The following is a 20,327-nucleotide window of genomic DNA, read 5'->3' on the forward strand; positions in this document are numbered from 1 at the left end:
AGATGAAAACTAAATTAATTTCGTAAAATTACTTATTAACTATAAGTCAACTTTTATCCCTCAGTTTTTATCTTTACTTACTCTACAATTTATCTTTTAGGCGGGGAAATAATAATATACAAAATTTGTGGCATTTTGCTCTGGTGGTCTTCTTGCCCCATACGAGTGGCACTCTTGCCCCGTGCCTCGTTTAAAAACCTCATAAGAAGGGACATTTTCAAAAATCTCAAATCATCATGTGTTTCTTATATTTTTGAAATCTATCGATAACATCATTTAGAACAAGAGCTGAGCTTGCCCCTACACTGGAATAATCTTCAAAAATTGTGCTAATCAACCATGATTTGAACCTATATATCTTAAGGTGTCCTTCTTGCCCCCAGCCCCCCTACTCGAAATTGCGTATCTCGATATCGAGTTAGAGAATCATAGTCAAAGTTTGTTCTCATAGCTACTTTGATGGTGCCTAGGATCGCAGGTGCACTTGGTGTGTTTCTGCAACACTATACCTACCAATCTCGTTTCTACTTCGTCTTCTTCTTAACATAATGTCTTCATTGAGATAAAGCCTGTTTCTCTGCTTTAGCAGTAATTAACTGAGATTTTTTTGCCAAAGTTGGCATTTTTGCAGTCGTATATCGTGTGGCAGGTATGATGATACTCTATGCCCACGGACGTCAAGGAAACTTCTATTACGAAAAGATTCTGGACCAACAGGGAATCGAAACCAGACACCTTCAGCGTGGCTTTGCTTTGTAGCCGCGGACACTAACCACTCGGCTAAGAAAAGCCCCTCCTAAGCTCGATTCTCCCATCAATTTCGAGTTATGGAGATTTGACTGTAGATCGAAACCCTATTATGTAAACTTTATGAAAGCTTTCAAAATATTCAAACAGTTTTCGCATTTTGAATAGGCCATACAGTATTTCCATATAAAACAAGATCATTTCAAAACTTAGAGTAGATATTCTGTTACAATGAGAGGAGTTCCAATAAATTGGTCTAATGAAGTTAAATATCTTGCATGTATTTCCATTTTAAGCTTATAAACAGAAGGAAAAAAGTTTCGGATAAAACAAAATCATTTTTCAATGAAAACAATGTATTATGTGCAAATTAATAAAGCAACTTAAAAGCACAATTATCTAGCATGCGGCAAACAGTTCGTCGTGTCTTTTCAAACTTATAGACGATCATTTAAAACTATCCTTCCTGCAAACCGAGCAGCACTCTAAGCGAGCTCACATTTATTCTTGCCTGTTCGCATATTTTACTCTCCGGCAAATCATCCGGCTCATGTGAAAGCATTCGGACGCACTCTTCGGCATTATACAGGGAGTCCTCGAGGGCACTCCTAACGGCTGAATTCATCGACTCGACTCCACGGCGTGCAAACTCTGCCAGAGCGGCATGCAATTCAAAACGAGTGGTTCCGATGACACGGGCTTCGGCTGGAGAAAGAAAGAGATTCAGATGGAAATTGATTCTGAGCATGGTTTATAAATATCTAGACGCATAAAATCACATGTTAATCAATTCACAAGGACTAAAATAAATATGGGTCATTCCATACCATATGTCCACAAAAACATGTAATCGATTATCACCTCTTATATTTATATATTATATATTTCCTATATTTATATATTATATATTATATATGATATATTTCCTCCTAAAACAATCACTCGATTCACTCCTAAAACGATTCCTTTCGAAATCGCCGTATTTTTGCATATGTGAAGTAAATGAACATTTGATCAAAATCAAACGTGCTGTGGAATGATGTGGAATGACCCATATGATTTTTTTAACTTACCAGGACAAACCCTCTGGAACACGTCGATAAGTTCCTGGCAGATTTTCATTTTGGTCATCAAATCTTCGTCAGAAATTTTCTGAATTGCATTCGGGTCGCCTCCACCCATAATCTGCGATAGTGAAATTTTGACATCCACCAGCAGATAGTGATTCGGTCCAAGCCAGCGTCCATAATGTGCGATGTACTTGTGGCAGTGCTGCTCATTATCCTTTTGCATAGCTTCATGGTCTACACGAGCGCGGTCCAGGATGTTTGTTATCTCTTTGCCATCTACAAGTCCTCGACATTTGTTGCAAATGTAGCCTCCATACCAGTTCTTCAAGTTTTCCGGAAGCAGCATACCCGAGCAGTTGGAATCCTTTTTGAAGCCGGAGCATTTCAGAGCACTCAAATAAGTTCCAAACTCGGTTGGGTCAAGGCAACGAACACAGGTGCAACGGAAAAGTTTGGTCTGCTGGAGATGATCTTGACGGTTGGCCGTTCCCCACAAAACGTCCGAGTAGGAAATGCTTAATCTTTCACCTTGCTTGATGGGGTTCGGAGCCCAGAAGACAATCTCCTTCTTGGAGGTAAAACTTTTTGACAAATTTGGACGACAGGAGTGTTCCAACATCGAGGCATTATTGTAGATGGCAACGGATGGTGGCTCCGTCAATGGCACTTCGTGACCGTTAACTTGCAGTATTCCAACTATTTTCAATATTTCATCCTCGCTCCATTTGTTTTCACACTTGAAGAACCTTCAGCGGCCGATAATTATTATTGCCAACAACACAGAGATGTATGCATAGATTCCAATTAACGACGATTATTTAAACGAAAGGCATGTAAAATAAGAGTGTATTTAGATTACTGAATTGCAATTCAAATAAACCGATAACGGATATATGATTTTTTTATTCATAGGGTAAGGATGGGCAACTTGGGTCACCTAGGGAAGGGATTCTTATATCTTTCCATACACATATCGAAATGAACTTTTTTTCCTAGACTCTTTCACACACTAATAAACTTTGATAAAAGGTGCATGTAAAGTAAAAAAAAATCATGCCCATAATTTGACGAGCCATTTCTACAGTGAAATTTTGAGCTATGTTCACGAAACCTTGGGACAACATGGGTCAACCCTTGTAAAATTTGAAGTATTCTTTGAGCAAGTATGCAATAACACTTTTATTTTCTCTACACATCTAGGGTAATTCGCTAATTGTTAAACGCTACCCAAATGTTGAACAATCTGTAGAAACCGTGTTAAAACTGGAAATTGATCCCTTTTCAAACAGTTTTAATAAATTATACAGATTATTTTGTAAGTTAGCTATTGGGCACAATAAATTTAATTAGCACATTAATTTCTTAAACGAAATATTTATTGAAAATTTTTATCCGTAGGTGAAACGAAAATTTCAATTCTCTTAGAAAAAAAACTTAAGCTGTGGCTGCTATGAAATAAGCTGTGTGGTAAAACATACTACGTATAATGGGTTAAGCACCTATTCACGATATCAGTAAAAGTCTATTTTAGTTATATTCTAAACATCCGTACAATTTACTCGTACCTATTAATTAAATAAAAACATTTTCAATTGCACTTTCGTTTCACGTACATTTTTCATTTGTTGAACACTAGCATAACATGAAAGTCATGGTTTCATCAAATTACGCATCGGCTGCCGATTTATCCGGAGTATAACCTCAATCTCGCGATTGATGCTGTAATGTCTAAGGTAATGTACATTAGGAAAAGCCGCTAAAGTCTATGGAGTGCCGAAGGGGACGATTCACTTCCGTCTCAACCCAGAGTGGTCAGGGAAAGTGCGTCGCGGACCTAATCCTGTCCTCACAACCGACGAGGAGCGCGAACTTGCAAGTTGAATGGATGCGGGAGTAAAACGGTCAACATTTAGCGACAATCGTTCAACATTAGGATAAGATGGGTTATGTATGTGTTCAACAATTGGGTATAGAACTATCTTTTTAATATATATTTTGTTATTTCAAAATGGACATTACAGTGCCAAAAATGTAACAGGAATAATGTTAAACAATCGTCTACGGTGTTGAATGCTGCTTTTAGCAACCTTTCAATCAGAATTTCCATTAAAATCAAATAACATAAAAACGTCTATCTTAACCGTTCAACATTTGGCGATTTACCCTAATCCTTATGTTCATAATGACTATACAAAAACAATAAAATCAACATAACTATGATCTGTTTCAAAACCCAAAAACCTTTTACAATGATGAACATATATTCTCTTGAAAATCAATGCTTTATAAGCATAATCATAAGTATTGCTAACCGTACAGTTCGTAGTTGCTACTCCGGGACTGACTGGAAAATCAATATTGTACAGGGAATCAACAGATGCAGCTTGGAAGTAGCATATCATCTTCAATGTACAATTTCGGCGCAAGCCACGTCCTTACGGTCATCGAGGAAAGTAAGGAATGTTAGGGTGACGCTCATTGTTACAAGATAGTGTTTACTTTAAAAGGTACATGGACATTGATATCGTATTACTTTCAATGAGAGATAATCTTTCTCATATTTTCTTGTTCGGATAATTTACTGGGTGTCCTGTACAAACGTTGTTTTGCGTATGTATCAAGAGGTACCAAAACAAAAGACATTCTGTAAACAATGCGATGATGAATCTAATTTTACTAAGTTGCTATTTCATGGATTGTCTACAATTGCATATACATCCAATATGAAGAGGGAAGCAAGCTATGATAGGACAGATATACGCGGTTACGGGATGTGTATAAAATATGCTACCCTCAAGCAAATGTGGTGCTGCTCTACCGCATTTAAACTACATTCAGCAACACACACGGTATGTACAGTCAGTGACGAACGTTAGTAAACAAATTCTGATTTTCTATACATAATGCTCACATTTAGGGATCTGTCTCTCCACTTCTGGTGGATCAAATTGGTTGAAATTTGAATAACGAATAATTATTTTTTATTTTTTATTTTTTCCAAAACTGGTCAGGACTGGAAGCGCCTGAGAGTCTACAAAACTGGAAATTGATAGATCAGATCTTGAAAGGAAAGACCAAAAAGGTATCAAATAGACCAATTAGAAAACTTCTAAGCAAGGGAATACTGAAAAGTAATTTTATAAGTTTTTTTTAAGACTTCTCTAGAATCCAACCTGTTACTTGCTTCTAGGAGGGCACTCCTCATCACATTATGTCAGTAGCTAATCTAAGCATTGTGACATCACTTTCTCCAGGAACTACAAATATAAGTAGTTGCTCGAAATTTCTTCAGATTTTTACAGAAACTCATTCATAGAATCTTTCGCGGATTTCTCTTAATTTCCAATCAAGAAGTTGTATTCAAAGATTTCCTTCCGAAAACAATCATCTTGATTTCCTCTCTCATGAAGTTCATCTACGCATTCTACATGATTTTATTAATATATTATAAAAAATTCGAAAAATAAAAACATTTGGAAAGTATATTTAAAAAAATCCTACTACACTGTAACTCTGATGAAACTTAGCCCCTAAACAAATTCTTGGAGGATTATCTAGATAAATTGCTCAAATAATCATTGGAAAAACTACCATACGATATTCTCAGCTCCAAATAATAGCAACACGATTTACTTGAAAAAAAAAAAAACAACGTCACGCTAACGACGCCCACCTCGGTACAATCTAGCGCGACTGAAACAACCGAATGTCGCCAATGCGTACGCACAGCATCTTGAGGCAGCTTTGCCGGATAAGGGCGAGCTCGATAGGGCCCCCCTTGAGGATTGCTGGAGGAAACCATTAACGACACTGCCGAAAGCATTGTCGGATATGTGGAACGGAGCTCAAGAAACGATTGGTACGTCGAAGAGTACCATGAGGTTTTAGAGGAGAAGAATTCAGTGTGGGCTGCAATGCTGCAGCATGGTACACGACAAAACGTAGAACGATACAGACTGAAGCGAAAACAGCAAACCCGCCTATTCCCCGACAAAAAGCGCCGCCTGGAAGAGGTGGAATGCCAAGAGATGGAGTTGCTGTACCGTTCTTAAGAAACGCGGAAGTTCTATCAGAGGCTCAACACATCCCGCAAAGGCTTCGTGCCGCGAGCTGAAATGTGCCAGGATAAGGATGGGAGCATCATCGAAAGGAGGAAGCAGCACTACGATGAACACCTGAATGGCGCAGAGAACACAGGCACAGAACGTCAGGACAGCGAAGGCGATGGCTACTTTGGTTACTGTCAATACATTAACTAAAGCTTTCAATCCATGCTCAGCAGGGAAAATGTAAAAACTAATCAGAAATTTGTTTTTGTATTAAAAATGGGGGTGGCGAATACTGGATAACCTGCGCCAGTATTCGCCACGAATTTAATTTCTGTTCCTGAATTCGCCACCTACGTTGCTTTCTTATGGAGGGTGGCGAATCAGGAACACCATGGCAAAAAATAGCTGCAAAGGAGCAAAAATTTTAAGGAAAGTGATTTTTTTTCTATTATTTTCTGAGAAAATTTTGCGGTTTCCAAGAATGTTTCCGTATCATTTTAAAGCAATTTAGCGAACACTAAACAATTGGCAACCATATATATTGTAAATTGTATTGTGGTAAATAATCCGGGGTGGCGAAAAACTGGAACATGGCGAATACCGGTACACCTTCCCTATGCCATTCTACAGCTCAAGAACATCAAGGCCGCTGGCAAGGATGGTATCGGAGCCGAACTCATCAAGATGGGCCTGGACAGGTTGGCCGCTTGTCTGCATCGGCTGATAGTCAGAATCTGGGAAACAGAACAGCTACCGAAGGAGTTGAAGCAAGGCGTTATATGCCCTATCTACAAAAAGGGCGACAAACTGGAGTGTGAAAATTATCGTGCAATCACCATCCTAAACGCCGCCTACAAAGTGCTATCCCAGATTCTCTTCCGTTGTCTATCACCTATAGCAAACGAGCTCGTGGGAAGTTATCAAGCAGGTTTCATCGACGGCCGCTCGACAACGGGCCAGATCTTTTCAGTGCGGCAAATCCTCCAGAAATGCCGTGAATACCAGGTCCCTACGCACCATTTGTTCATCGATATCAAGGCAGCATACGACAGTATTGACCGTGTAGAGCTATGGAAGATCATGGATGAGAACAGCTTTCCCTGGAAGCTCACAAGATTGATCAGAGCAACGATGGACCAAACTGCGTGATGATCTCGGGCGAACACTCCAGTTCGTTCGAGTCTCGGCGGGGACTACGACAGGACGACGGACTTTCGTGCCTGTTGTTCAATATTGCGCTTGAAGGTGTCATGCGGAGAGCCGGACTTAACAGTCGAGGCACGATTTTCACGAGATCCGGACAATTTGTTTGCTTTGCGGACGACATGGATATTATTGGAAAAAAATTGAAACGGTGGCAGGTGAACAAAGCCTTAAACGCGAATCAACAAGAGTCGGGCTAATGGTGAATGCGTCGAAAACAAAGTACATGCTAGTTGGTGGAACTGAACGCGACAGGGTCCGTCTAGGAAGCAGTGTCATGATAAATGGGGATACCTTCGAGGTGGTGGACGAGTTCGTTTACCTCGGATCCTTGTTGACGGCTGACAACAATGTTAGTCGGGAAATACGAATGCGCATCATCAGCGGAAGTCGTGTCTACTATGGGCTCAAGAAAAAACTGCGGTCAAGAAAGATTCACTCCCGCAAAATGCACGATGCACAAAACGCTCATAGGACCGGTAGTCCTCTATGGGCATGAGAAGTAGACTATGCTCGAGGAGGACTTGCAAGCTCTCAAAGTTTTCGGACGTCGAGTGCTAAGGACGATCTTCGGTCGCGTGCAGGAGAACGGCGTGTGGCGGCGAAGGATGAACCACGAGCTCGCTCAACTCTACGGCGAACCCAGTATCGTGAAGGTAGCTAAAGCTGGAAGGATACGCTGGGCAGGGCATGTTGCAAAAATGCCGGACAACAACCCTGTAAATATGGTGTTCGCCACGAATCCAGTCGGAACAAGAATGCGTGGGGCGCAGCGAGCTAGGTGGATTGACCAGGTGCACCAGGACCTGGAGAGCGTGGGTCGCAGTCGAGGATGGAGAAAAGCGGCCATGAACCGAGTGAATTGGCGAAATATTGTTGGCGAGGTTTTATCAAGATAGTTGATGTACAACCAAATAAGTAAATAAAATAAATAACCTGTTGAAATCGAGGTATCAGTGTCGGTATCACTAAATGTGTCCCTGAACGTATTTCTGAAAGAATCTCTGGAAGAATTCCCGAAACATTCCTTCAAGTAATCTGTAAAGAAATCCTTCAAGAACCAGTGGAGGAGTCGTGAAGAAATCTCAGGAACCTTTTGGATTCACATCAGGATTTCACTAATGCAAGTATTCTTCCACGATCTTGATTACTCTTTGATTTTTTGATGAGCTCTCATGAAATTCTTTATGAGCATCATCAAGAAATTTCAGTAGGGATTCCTATAGTAGTTCATGCAGATCCTCTTGCTGCAAGTATGAAGAAATCGTTTGAACCTTCCATTACTGTTGCACGCCTTTCTTTACACCTGATTCATAGCCCGTCTGCTAACCAAAGCAAGCCTCTCTGCCTTAAAATTACCTTACCCCTATACTTTCCCGAATGAACAGGCGTATATGCAGGGGCTTATTCGGTCAACTGTGGACCAGTTTAAAATGCAACATCTATTACTCCCACTTCCCTTCATTATTGGCTTGGCAAGCGCGACTGTTGCCTAAAAATAGATCACTAGCACTTGCGATACTAGAGTAGCATCCACGGGCGGCCAATCAAACTGTCTTTGAGGTTTTCTCGTGTAACTAACATCATAGGAAAATTATTGGATCATTGAAAAAAGTGACTTGAGAGCCCAGTTTGACTAAATGAGAGACTTTGGAAACCTTCCGTGAAAAATAGAGCCTTTTAGAGACTAGCATTGAAATACTTATCAAGTCACTTAGAAGCGACCTGGTACCTTGTCGGTAATTTATGGGAGGTTGGTTTATTTAAAAAAGTTTTCCACTTTCAATAGATACACAAATTTGCAGAACAAATCAACCACGCATAACCACCAGTTATGGAACAAGCTTCCGAAACTCTTTTAAAATCACTGCAATTTAACAAAATCGACGCAGAGCCGCAAAAAATGTATATTCGACATTTTTACGCGAGGCCGAATGTTACCCCGCTAATCAAAAAATTATCCCGTTTTACGAACCGCAAAAGCGCTCCGTGTCACTAACTTTTGTCACTGACTGTAGATCGTAAGTGAAGCTACACCCAACCGTTAGCATATAATTTCAATGCTTTCGTCGCAAGTTTGATGCCACCCAAGGAGTAGTTTCACACACACACAATAGCCCACCACTCACAACTTACCGTGGAATCAGCCTGGCTACACCTTCCCGATCGTTGCGCCACTGTTCCGAACCACGACGCTGTTCTTCGTGCGATTCTAATTTGATTAATGCTTGCCATTTGGCAGGATCGCGCTCGGCCAGCAGCAGACAACGCAGCGGAATCAAACACTGATAGACCGGATGTGGGTTATAGAAGTGTCGCAGCTGCATCTGGAAGTTTATACAAGCGGAAGCAACACTATTACATACAGTACCAAGGTCTTGAATATTAACTGAGCTCCGGCTGGATAAAGGCAACTAGAACTACACGCTACGAAATGATAGGGGCCTGGTGAAAGTAAACTAGACTAGTTCACGCTTTTTGTTGTAAAAATTAAGGTTACAATTTTACTGACTTAGGGATTATAACAATAGACAAAATCTTGCTTTTCCCCTAATTAATATCAACGGTATTATCGGTATATTCAATTTTGATACGAAATTAACTAAATCAACACTGTGAATTGCAAAGTTAAAATAGTTTGATAACCCCAAGTAGTCTGCCATTCAAACACTCCTCTACAAACTACGAGTTCTGCTGCTTATCAATACTCAAACTTATTTCCGAAGTTTGCTTCGGTCTAAGTCAAACTACGATTCCGGGAACCAGACTGCGTGTGTTAGTCAGCCGCAAATTTGCATTCCAACTTTGACTTGCGGGGATTACTGTTGATGGACTGTGAATAACATGCTTTCCGGTGGAATAGCAATCAAGACAATCATAGCAATGTTCTCTGACAATGCGATATCAGGATGTGCTGCTTCTCGTTACGGTCCACTAACCTTGCTTCCTCGAGCGATGGTAAATTTGCATTCAGCTTTATGGCTGGGATGGTCCTGGCATTCTCGCTTGCAGACCGGCCAGCCGCATCTTTCGCACTCCAAAAATTGATTCTCCGTAAGGCCCTGAAACGAAAACAGAGTTTAATGCAATGGAATTGCAGTTGTTAAATCAAATGATTGTTTCAATATCACTAGCCTAAAAATGCTCGACTGTATCGAGAAGTAATTTCAAACATACATAACAACAGTAAAAATTCCTCTTAATTAAACAATTACAACAAATGACATATATGGCTGAAGCAGTCCAAGTTCATTCAACTCAAAGTGAATTTCAATTTACCTGTATATATTTCTAAATAATAAACTTACAAGCTGTTTAGTGGAATAACTATTAAAACTATTTTTCATAAATTTAATTTATACTACCTCAATCTACTTGTACCGAATTGGGATGAGAGTGTTTCCCATAACAACAAACATCAAGAAGAAATTTGTTATGGTCTTTTTTATCAAATTCTTGTTATTGACTCATGCATTTTGCAGTTGTTTCAGCATTCCATGGGAGACCAAGTAATCTCATAGTCGAACATCGATGTATGGTCAACTCTCCATAACTCGATATTGAAGGGACCATTGAGTTAAGGGGGTATCGAGTTACAAAACACAAACCAGTGCAACTGCAATCCAAGAAACCATCAGGTAGCCATGCAAACCATCTATGATTCTCTAACTCGATATCGAGATACAAAATATCGAGTAAGGGAGAGTTGGCTGTATTATCTACTTATCATTAATATCAGAAAGGATCAAACCCTGATACCAACCTGTAAGCATCCCACGCAGACCGGTTTCGTAATTTGCGCTGGGCCATAGACAAGCGGTGATTCCTTCAATACGACGTCGCCGGCTTTGATATCCTTTGTTGCCATCATATACCTTCCGTAGCGCTCGTCACTACAAATCTGCCATCCAAATTAAATAAATATGAAAATGTAAGTATGTAGCGAAACTGAACAGGAAGACCTGCAACAGCTGCTCATGGTTGGAGAAAAATGCAGGCGCGTAAAATCTTCAGCATCATCGTCCCAAGCTTCATCGGTCACCGTCACCGACTGTCTTGCCGTAGTCGTAGAGATACAGTTGTCGTAAAAATTTTCACCATGGAATAAAATTATCACGACCGAAACGTATGTGGAACAGAAACGAAGAATCAAGACTACCGTGATATTTTGCTGAGGTAGGGATGTTCAATTGGGAATGTTACACGAATGCGTTCAATATGACATTTATACGGGCTTTTGTCTTCCTATTCAAAAGGCCGTTTTCAAAAGCAAAAGCACAGAGAACAGAAATTCAAGATAGAGCAAATTTGTGCTCAAAAGCTGTGTATAAATTCAAACCAAATTACGTTGAGAACATTAACGCCGCCACTGTGCTCCCCTGACCGTTATTATCAGAAAAAAAAATCTCCATCTAATCTGTGCTCACCAGTCGTTTTCTATAGCTAAGTCCACAAATTCAAAGAAAATCAGAGATATTTAAATGAATTTTTATTGGCCGTGATTATCAGAAGTAATTAACCAACAAAATTTTATTCAAAGTATGTGTTTTTAGTTATTTGTAACCTCTGGGCAGAGTTTTAAATGAGAAGATCGTTGAAATTTTAAGTTAAGCCCTTTTTGAAGTGTAACTATTAGAATCATTAATTTTCAATAGATTTATTAGGTATTCTAATACCGGTAAGCATGTTCAAATGATTTTAATGACACATTGCCCTTACATGCGTTCAAAGTCTTTCACAATTGACTGATTTTTCATAGGCTCAATCGATATAGGGCATTACGGAGCCAATTTCATCATGTAACCAAATTATTATTTATACAAAAATATTCTGGATAGTTTGGTGCAGCATTGAACTCATGATTTAGATGATTCATATTGTATATCGAAGCGCAAGCTGATGTCAAAGAATTCTTTCGGACTTGAGTTTTAGGATTTTGAGTAGCAGGGTATGGAATAAAATGAAATTAACAATTTATAAAGCAGCGATACAAAATGGAAAAAAATAATGCAAATATTCCTCTGAATTCCATTACCCCCAATATCATCAACCTGAAGACCATAACCTCGAGTTCCAGTTCCTACCCGAGGAGGAAATAATAACTCACAATAACTTATGCATACCATATTTTGGTATCATACCACAATTAGGTATTGTTCAGTTATCAATACCTCATTTTGGTATTATAACGGTATTTTAAAAGAATGTTTAAAATAATTAAAAATACTTCATTTTGGTATTCGATAGCTATTGAGGACTGCTGGAGGTATTGAACTATTATTGACAAATTTCACTTTTAAATGAATATCGATCAAGTATTATTTAGGTATTACAATATCTGATCTAATTATCAGCTTGGTATTTGTAGAATATGCAGAAGGTTTTATTTGAGGTATTTTACCTCTTATGCAGGGCTTATTCATACCTCATTCAGATTGTAAGTATTGGAAATTATCTGGTATGGAATATCTCAACTTGCTATTCAGTAGTTATTTTCTTCTACTAGGGTAGAATGGCATTATTTCGAATTCCATTATCATTGGGAAATGTCTTCTTCTTTCTGGCGTTACGTCCCAACTGGGACAAAGCCTGCTTCTCAGATTAGTGTTCTCATGAGCACTTCCACAGTTATTAACTGAGAGCTTTCTTTGCCGATTGACCATTTTTGCATGTGTATTTCGTGTGGCAGGTACGAAGATACTCTATGCCCTGGGAATCGAGAAAATTTCCTTTACGAAAAGATCCTCGTCCAGCGGGATTCGAACCCACGACCCTCAGCATGGTCATGCTGAATAGCTACCGCTACGGCTATCTGGGCCCCTAATCAATGTCATTCAAGGTAATTAAAAATTCGGGACAAGAGCATTCACCTTAATGGTGCGTTCAGGGTGATGACTCTCGGGTCAATGACACTCGGAGAAATGAAATTCGGGGTTATGGGGTAGAATCTTTTTAAGAGAGGTTTGATTTGAGTATTGATCTTTAAGGAAGACATGTGAAATTCAGCTCTGCAAGTGTTATGATTTAAAAATCAATGAATCCAAACAATATCGAATATTTTTTACATTTCTTAAACGTGTTTCAAGTATTGAGGCTTACTCTTCTCGAGTTGGCTTGAGAATGTGTTGATTGATTTATACAATTCTTTCGCTATTGCATTTATCCAGAACTCTTACGTTTTTGTAAGATCGAAAAGATCGGGAAAGCCAGAGGTATAATGATCACAATAGTATTGATACCGTCGATGGGGGTGACAAAGGGTCTAGGGGGTGAGATTGGGTCAAAACGGAAAAATATGTTTTGTGAAATATTTCAGCTAATAACGCTGATATTACTAAAATGAATAATTCATATGTTAGGGAACATATTATTACACATTATTCATAACAATAAACATTTTTAGAAATAGTAGTTTTTGTGTACTACATCAATAAACTTGCATGTTGAAACTAGATAAAATTTACAACATAAAATTTCTGCTGTACAAAGTATCACGCATGTACTCCAGCCTATATCGTTGTATTAGTAGAATGTTGAAAGTCTTTTCATTACACATCACAGGTATTTTCCAGAATCTGTTTGATTTTCCCACAAAAAAATCATTTTTTCGGTACGATGTCTAAAACATTGAAAATGGGGGTGACATTGGGTCAAGCAAGAACGATAGTAAATGAAATTCCAAGTCGACTTTTTTGACATTTTACGGTGCCGGGTGTTCTCTTTTTTCATTAAGATGTGTTTATTCTTTCTAAATACAGCATCTCTGAAACATCAAACAAGTCTACTTAAGTATTCCGTGCATTGAATAACAATACAACGCATTTTGACAACTTCTCAAACCAGCAACTGTGTTTCGTGCGCAGCAACATCGTAAATTTTTATCAAAAGGGTGTTTTTTTTCTAAATTTAATTATTTATCAGTGTTTTCATATTATAGAAACATCTCACGGAAGTACAAATGACTTGGATCGCTGAAATACTGGGATTATGACGTCAACTTCTGCCTGAAAATTATCGATCGTGGAATGTCGCACCGAAATTTAACTATTGGCGAAGGTTTAAAATAATCACTGTTTCAGTACACCTTTGGGGAAACTGAATGGGGATGAGACTTTGAAGACAATTTGAGGGAAAAACCAAGTAAATTTATGTAAACTTGACGATAAATGTTGGGTTTACATATTTTTTCTCATAGCTCTTCAATTTTCAGTATAATCTTTCTTTTAAGTGGGTTTATCCTACTTGTGAAACATCTCAGATATCTTTTTGTCTTGTTTGCATCATTTTTTGCCAATATTTTTCAGTTGTGAATGGTTTTGAAATCATATTCTCAAAAACAAGTTATTTCAATTACAGTGACCCAATGTCACCCCCTCTATGGGGTGAGATTGGGTCATTTTTCAATCACTTGTGGTGCCGCTGTGAACAAATATTTGTCTCTAATTTTTTGAACAGTTGTTAATGTACCATCAAAGTACATACACACCAAATTTGAAGTTTATTGGAGTTAAATTGCGATAGTTATTCAAAAAATAAATCGCACATATCCTTTTTTGACCCATTGTCACCCCCAATGATGGTAGTGGTCTAGAGTATCATAGTTTGGTCAATAGTGCATTTACTCAGCAATTGCGGTTGAAGTTCTGGGGCAGTACAAGCTAGTCAGAACAGCCGGGGGAAGCTAGTTGGATTATAACAATATTTTATGACCAATTATAACAATATAAAATTGGCTCCGTTATGGCTTACAGCACTTGAGCCTATGAAAAATCAGTCAATTGTGAAAGACTTTGATGGCATGTAAGTGCAATATGTCATTTAAATCATTTGAACATGCTTACCGGTATCAGAATGCCTAATAAATCTATTGAAAAAAAATTAATGATTTTAATAGTTATAGTTCAAAAAGAGTGTAACACAAAATTTCATCGATCTTCTCATTCAAAACTCCACCCAGAGGTTACAAATAACTAAAAATGCCTACTTTGAATCAACTTTTGATGGTTTATTTCTTCTGATAATCACGGCGTTGAAATATCTCAGATTTCCTTTGAATAAGTCCACAATTATACAATAAAAAGGGCGTAACTTCAAAACGAGCCCTACGATTTTTTTTTTTAAATTTTGGCCAGACATGCAGCTTAGCTATAGAAAATGACTGTTGAGCACAGATTTGACGGAATTTTTTTTTCTGATAATAACGGTCAGGGGAATACCGTGGCCGCCAAACGTCGTGTTGCGTTAGTAATTAACCTGTATAGGCCTGAGTGAAAGCAAAAATATTAAAACCCTCACCGCTCAGCAAATACTTGACGGATTCATTTTTTTTTTTCAGTGTTCTGGCTCACATATGTAGTTTCTAAAAGTGGCCAGAGGAACTCGGGAATATACCTGTGGCCGGATTTATTTCGATGGGTCGCTGGGTCAGGTTGAGTAAAAAATTGCTGTTTTTTGACACATGCCAAGGCATCTCTTTATACTTGCAATACCGTCGATGGGGGTGACAATGGGTCTAGGGGGTGAGATTGGGTCAAAACGGAAAAATATGATTTATAATTTTTTTAGCTAATAATGGTGATATTACTAGAATTAATAATTCATATGTTAGGGACATATTATTACACATAATTCATCACAATAAACATTTTTAGAAATAGTAGTTTTTGTGTACTACATCAATAAACTTGGATGTTGAACCTAGAGAAAATTTACAACTATATTTTTTTCCTGTGCAAAGCATAACGCATGTACTTTAAACTCTATCGTTATATTAGTAGAAGGTTGAAAGTCTTCTCATTACACTTTAAACGTATTTTCCGGAATCTAGTTGATTTTTGCACAAAAATTTATTTATTTTTTCGGTGCGGTGTCTAAACATTAAAAATAGGGGGTGAGATTGGGTCAAGCAAGAACGATGGTAAATGAAATTACAAGACCACTTTTTTGACATTTAACAGGGCCGGGTCGCACCGAAATTTTACTATTTGCGAAGGTTTAAAGTAATAACTGTTTCAGAACACCTTTGGGAAAACTGAAAAGGCTGTATGGAAATAAGGAATAGACTTTGAAGACAATTTGAGGAAAAAAATAAGACAATTTGTGTAAACTTGATGATAAATGTCGAGGTTACATATTTTTTTCTCATAGCTGTCAAATTTTTTGGTATAATCGTTCGTTTAAGTGGCTTTATCATACTTGTGAAACATCTCAGATATCTTTTCGTGTTGTTTGCATCGTATTGCATCAATATTTTTCAGCTGTGAATGGTTTTGCAATCATATTCTCAAAAACAAGTTATTTCAATTACAGTGACCCAATGTCACCCCCTCTATGGGGTGAGTTTGGGTCATTTTTCTTTCACTTGTAGTGCCGCTGTGAATAAATATTTTTCTTTAATTTTTTGAACAGTTATTGATGTACCAACAAAGAACAACAAATTTGAAGTTTATTGGAGTTAAATTCGATAGTTATTCAAAAAATAAATCGCACATATCCCTTTCTGACCCATTCTCACCCCCAAAGGACGGTACCAATCATTTTAAATTGCATAAATTATCGAGATTTGATATTCAACATTAGAAATAAAGAGTTTTGCACCGTTTAGAATGTACCGAATGAAGCCGAATATGAAGGCCAAATGCTTACAAGTCATTTACTTTTTGAGTTATTTCAAAATTAAAAACACCTCGAACCACGGAATACGCCTAAAGGTAGGCCATTTCCTAAGGGAATTGTACATTATTAACAGTAATTCGGTAATGTTGTCTAATTTAGCATACTTTCAAAAGTTTTGACAACGGAATCGTTTTCGGCGATGCCATTTTTAGTAAGAACCACATTTGCCTTGCTCATATCGTATGCAGAACTTATGTTAGACATGAATCTTCGGTATTGTCATCCTTAACCATTAAAAGCAATGTTTCGAAAAGTTTCCAAATTTACGCAATTTTCGCAAAAATCTTCACTTTCATTCATGAATATAAATTTGTAGGATTAATTAAATGCAGGAAACAAGTTTATCCAATTCAATCGTTCCTCAAAAGGTTCACACTGACGCGTTTTTGTTTTAACTTTGATAACTGTCGTTGGAAAACAGCATTGGAACAGGACACTATTTAAGATTAATGTTCATTTTAAGGGTTTTTGGAAATAGAGTAAAGTGGGGCAAAAGTTCCAGTGGGGCAAGAGTTTCTTTTTAAAATTTCTAGCTCAGTTCAAAACAAAATTTATAAATGTCATGGTGGTTCGAATGCCATTCAAGTAAGAGACTTTCACTCCAAATATCATAAAAATCGATTAAGATTTGGAAAAGATCTGGCTATTTGTTGCAAAAACAATGGGACTTGACAAACACCTCATTTTTCGGATCACAATCATTTTGAAAGTAGCCAACTTTAATCGTGAGATTAACGAGGAGGCATTTGAAAAGTATTTGTCAGAAACGTAGTGTTAGTATCACCAGTTCCACGATTGGTACGTACTCTCTCCAATGGTGCAAAAACTACTTTCGCATGGAGTGATGTTGTCCGGCATGCCGCTGAAGAAGCATATGAAATGCGGAATAAATCCATCAGTAGATTCTGGGAAAATCATGCCACAGAATTCAATCGGACTGTAAATTTTGTATATGTATTTTATACGGCTTATGTTGACTTCCAACCGGATGATCTTGCTTAGGAATAGATTAAATACTGGTAGAGGAAAAGACGATAAATTTCATGCAGAAGCTTCCAAGTTAGTCGAAAACAACTGAAAAACGATGTACTTTATCTTTCTACATAAATACACGTGTTACCTTTGGTTTCATGTGCTTAGGTAGCCATGACTTTTGTGAGTTGAACATGTATGAATATTCAATAAATATGGATTTCAAACGAGATAGAAAAATATCATCTTCTCCAAATTTTGCTCACATGTACTCGAAAGACTGCAAAATCATTTGGTGGAAAGACAAGGCATACAAAGTAGCTAATTTTAAGATGAAAAACTCAAATAACATGAAAACCATAAGAAATACAACTTTGGTATGTTCAGCAAAGTTGTAGAAAATGATAAATATGAGAACTCTGTAGAACATAGTAGGTCAATAAAACTAAAAAATAAAACACTTAAGAGCAAAAAACGATTTTTTAATAAAAATACTTAATTATCTCGGCTCTTAAGCTAAACTGAGAATAAGTTTGTTCGGAAAAGTTGTTTCTATGATTTTTTGCTACAACTTTGCTGAACATACCAACTTACGATTCGTTAAAATAAAAAAAGTTGGCGTATAAGTCACTTTTGCGATCACCGTAAAATTTTTTTTGATCCGTACATTTTGTAGTACTGAAAATTCTGAACATATTCTCAGAAGAAACTATGGCTCTAAAATCAATAAATCTTGACGAAAACCTCATGTCCGCCTAAATTAGCTTCCTGGACCAGTGCACTGGAGTGTGCACCGGTGGGGCAAAAAATCGTTTAAGACAGTCAATTTTGAAACTTTTATAACTAAAAATGGGTAAATATTTTGACAGAAGTTTGTTCAGCAAAATTATAGCCAATATGTTGAAGGTTCGTTGTATGGTATTTGTTATGTTTCGTCAGCTATTGTTTTCCTGGAAACTTTGATTATACCACTAAGGCCGAACTTTTGCCCCCACCTTACTCAACGGTGGGCAACAATGTCGAAATTTTCAGTTGCCGAAAACGGAACCGTGCCAAAATCGAAACCCTTTTATCTTACTTTATTATTAATAGGGTAGGTGTACCAGTTATGGCCATAGTGGTTCCCTATTTCGCCATACGTGTTAATTTCAATTAATTCTACATTTCAAAAGGTTTTGTATATTTCAGCAGTTAGATATACTATTTAACTTGATGTTAAAATATTCGAAGAGATAAAAAATGTGAAAGTTATCGAAATTGTGCTTATGGCCAAATAGGGAACCACTATGGCCATAACTGGTACACTTTCCCTATTTGATTTTAAAAATATCATTGGGATGGTGTTCCATCATGCCTATGTAACCATATTGCAGTCAAAATTGGGAAAGGTACACTTCGAAGCGTGTTTTCGATTATGCTTTGAATCCATAGACCCAAAACTTCAGTTGTGACAGACGTTCCACTTTTATTGCTTAAAAGTCTTAAATCAATGTTTATATGCTCTATACTATTTGTATGTATGCGCTATGTAGGAACAATAATCGTTTAAGTGACCTTTATTCAAGAACTGGACATTTCCTCAAAACTGTGCAAGGCTGAGATCAATGCTTTACACAACCATGAAAGTATTTTTCATAAACGAACCGCATAAGGTCCGTATGATCTATAGATGTAGCCCGTCATTTCGTAGAATACCTAAATAGGCTATGTATTATTTAAATATGAAAAGAGTATTGTGTTTTAGAAGTTTAGCGTGATATATGGTATGAACCAATCAAATGAAATCAACAAAAATTAATAGGATGCCGCTATGAAACCACAAGTGTCAGATTTAAATATTCAGGTGTTCGTTAGGAATGCACAGGAACCCGTTGGGACGCTGAACGACTTTTATATAAATCCACAAGCACCCCATCCACAGAACCCAGGTCAGGATGATTTCGCCTAGGATCCCGATGGGAATTGGCATACAACCAAGTGCTCGCTAGGAATTGTGAGGATATCGCTTAGAATTTTAAGCTTCCACTGTGATAATGCTGAAAACAGTCAAGTCCTCGATGGGAATTCTCAAAAGTTTGTTATGACCTCCTAGGCTACTGCTAGATATTTCCAAAGTTTTGCTGGGAACCTATTCAGAATCCCTAGAATTTTACATGGAATACTCAAAATCCACAGTATACCGCTATAAAATCATAGGACGCCCTATAAACTCCCACGAGTTTTCTAGGAACTGCCAAAATTTACGAAGCATCCGCAATAACCAATCAAACATCCTTAGGATCCCCCAGGAACCCTTTAATGTCTGCTAAGAATCCCCAGATCCTGCTCAGTATTCTTAAGAATCCACTATAAATCATCACTAGCCTACTAGGATCCTGTAATAGCTCTCGCAGTATATCCTACACAGCTGAAAAAATGTTGTAAATTTAAGTTCATTTTCATGCACATATTTGGAGCATCAAAATAAACCTAAATTTAAACGACCGATCTTGTATTTTTCAATCAAATTAAATTTAAATTTACACGATCATGCAAAATTCAAGTATTTTTGGTTGAAAATTGAGTTAATATTCATTTAAATTTACATGATGCTGTAACAATACACCAATTT

The 20,327-nt window shown here is 37.6% G+C and overlaps 1 protein-coding gene across 1 annotated transcript in view; it reads right to left on the reverse strand.

Annotated features, from left to right (window-relative positions):
* Window positions 1-1,085: 1,085 nt before the first annotated feature.
* Window positions 1,086-20,327, reverse strand: part of LOC5572995 (protein msta) — a 46,648-nt gene continuing 27,406 nt past the window's right edge. The window contains exons 2-6 of the mRNA XM_001654273.2: window positions 10,833-10,970; window positions 10,009-10,131; window positions 9,206-9,396; window positions 1,821-2,563; window positions 1,086-1,452 (exon numbers count right to left, since the gene is read on the reverse strand). Coding sequence (XP_001654323.2) covers window positions 1,205-1,452; window positions 1,821-2,563; window positions 9,206-9,396; window positions 10,009-10,131; window positions 10,833-10,970 — 1,443 coding nt within the window. The 3' untranslated portion in view covers window positions 1,086-1,204. The remainder of the gene's footprint in view (window positions 1,453-1,820; window positions 2,564-9,205; window positions 9,397-10,008; window positions 10,132-10,832; window positions 10,971-20,327) is intronic.

This window comes from Aedes aegypti, chromosome 3 (genome assembly GCF_002204515.2).
Source record: "Aedes aegypti strain LVP_AGWG chromosome 3, AaegL5.0 Primary Assembly, whole genome shotgun sequence".
NCBI lineage: Eukaryota > Metazoa > Arthropoda > Insecta > Diptera > Culicidae > Aedes > Aedes aegypti.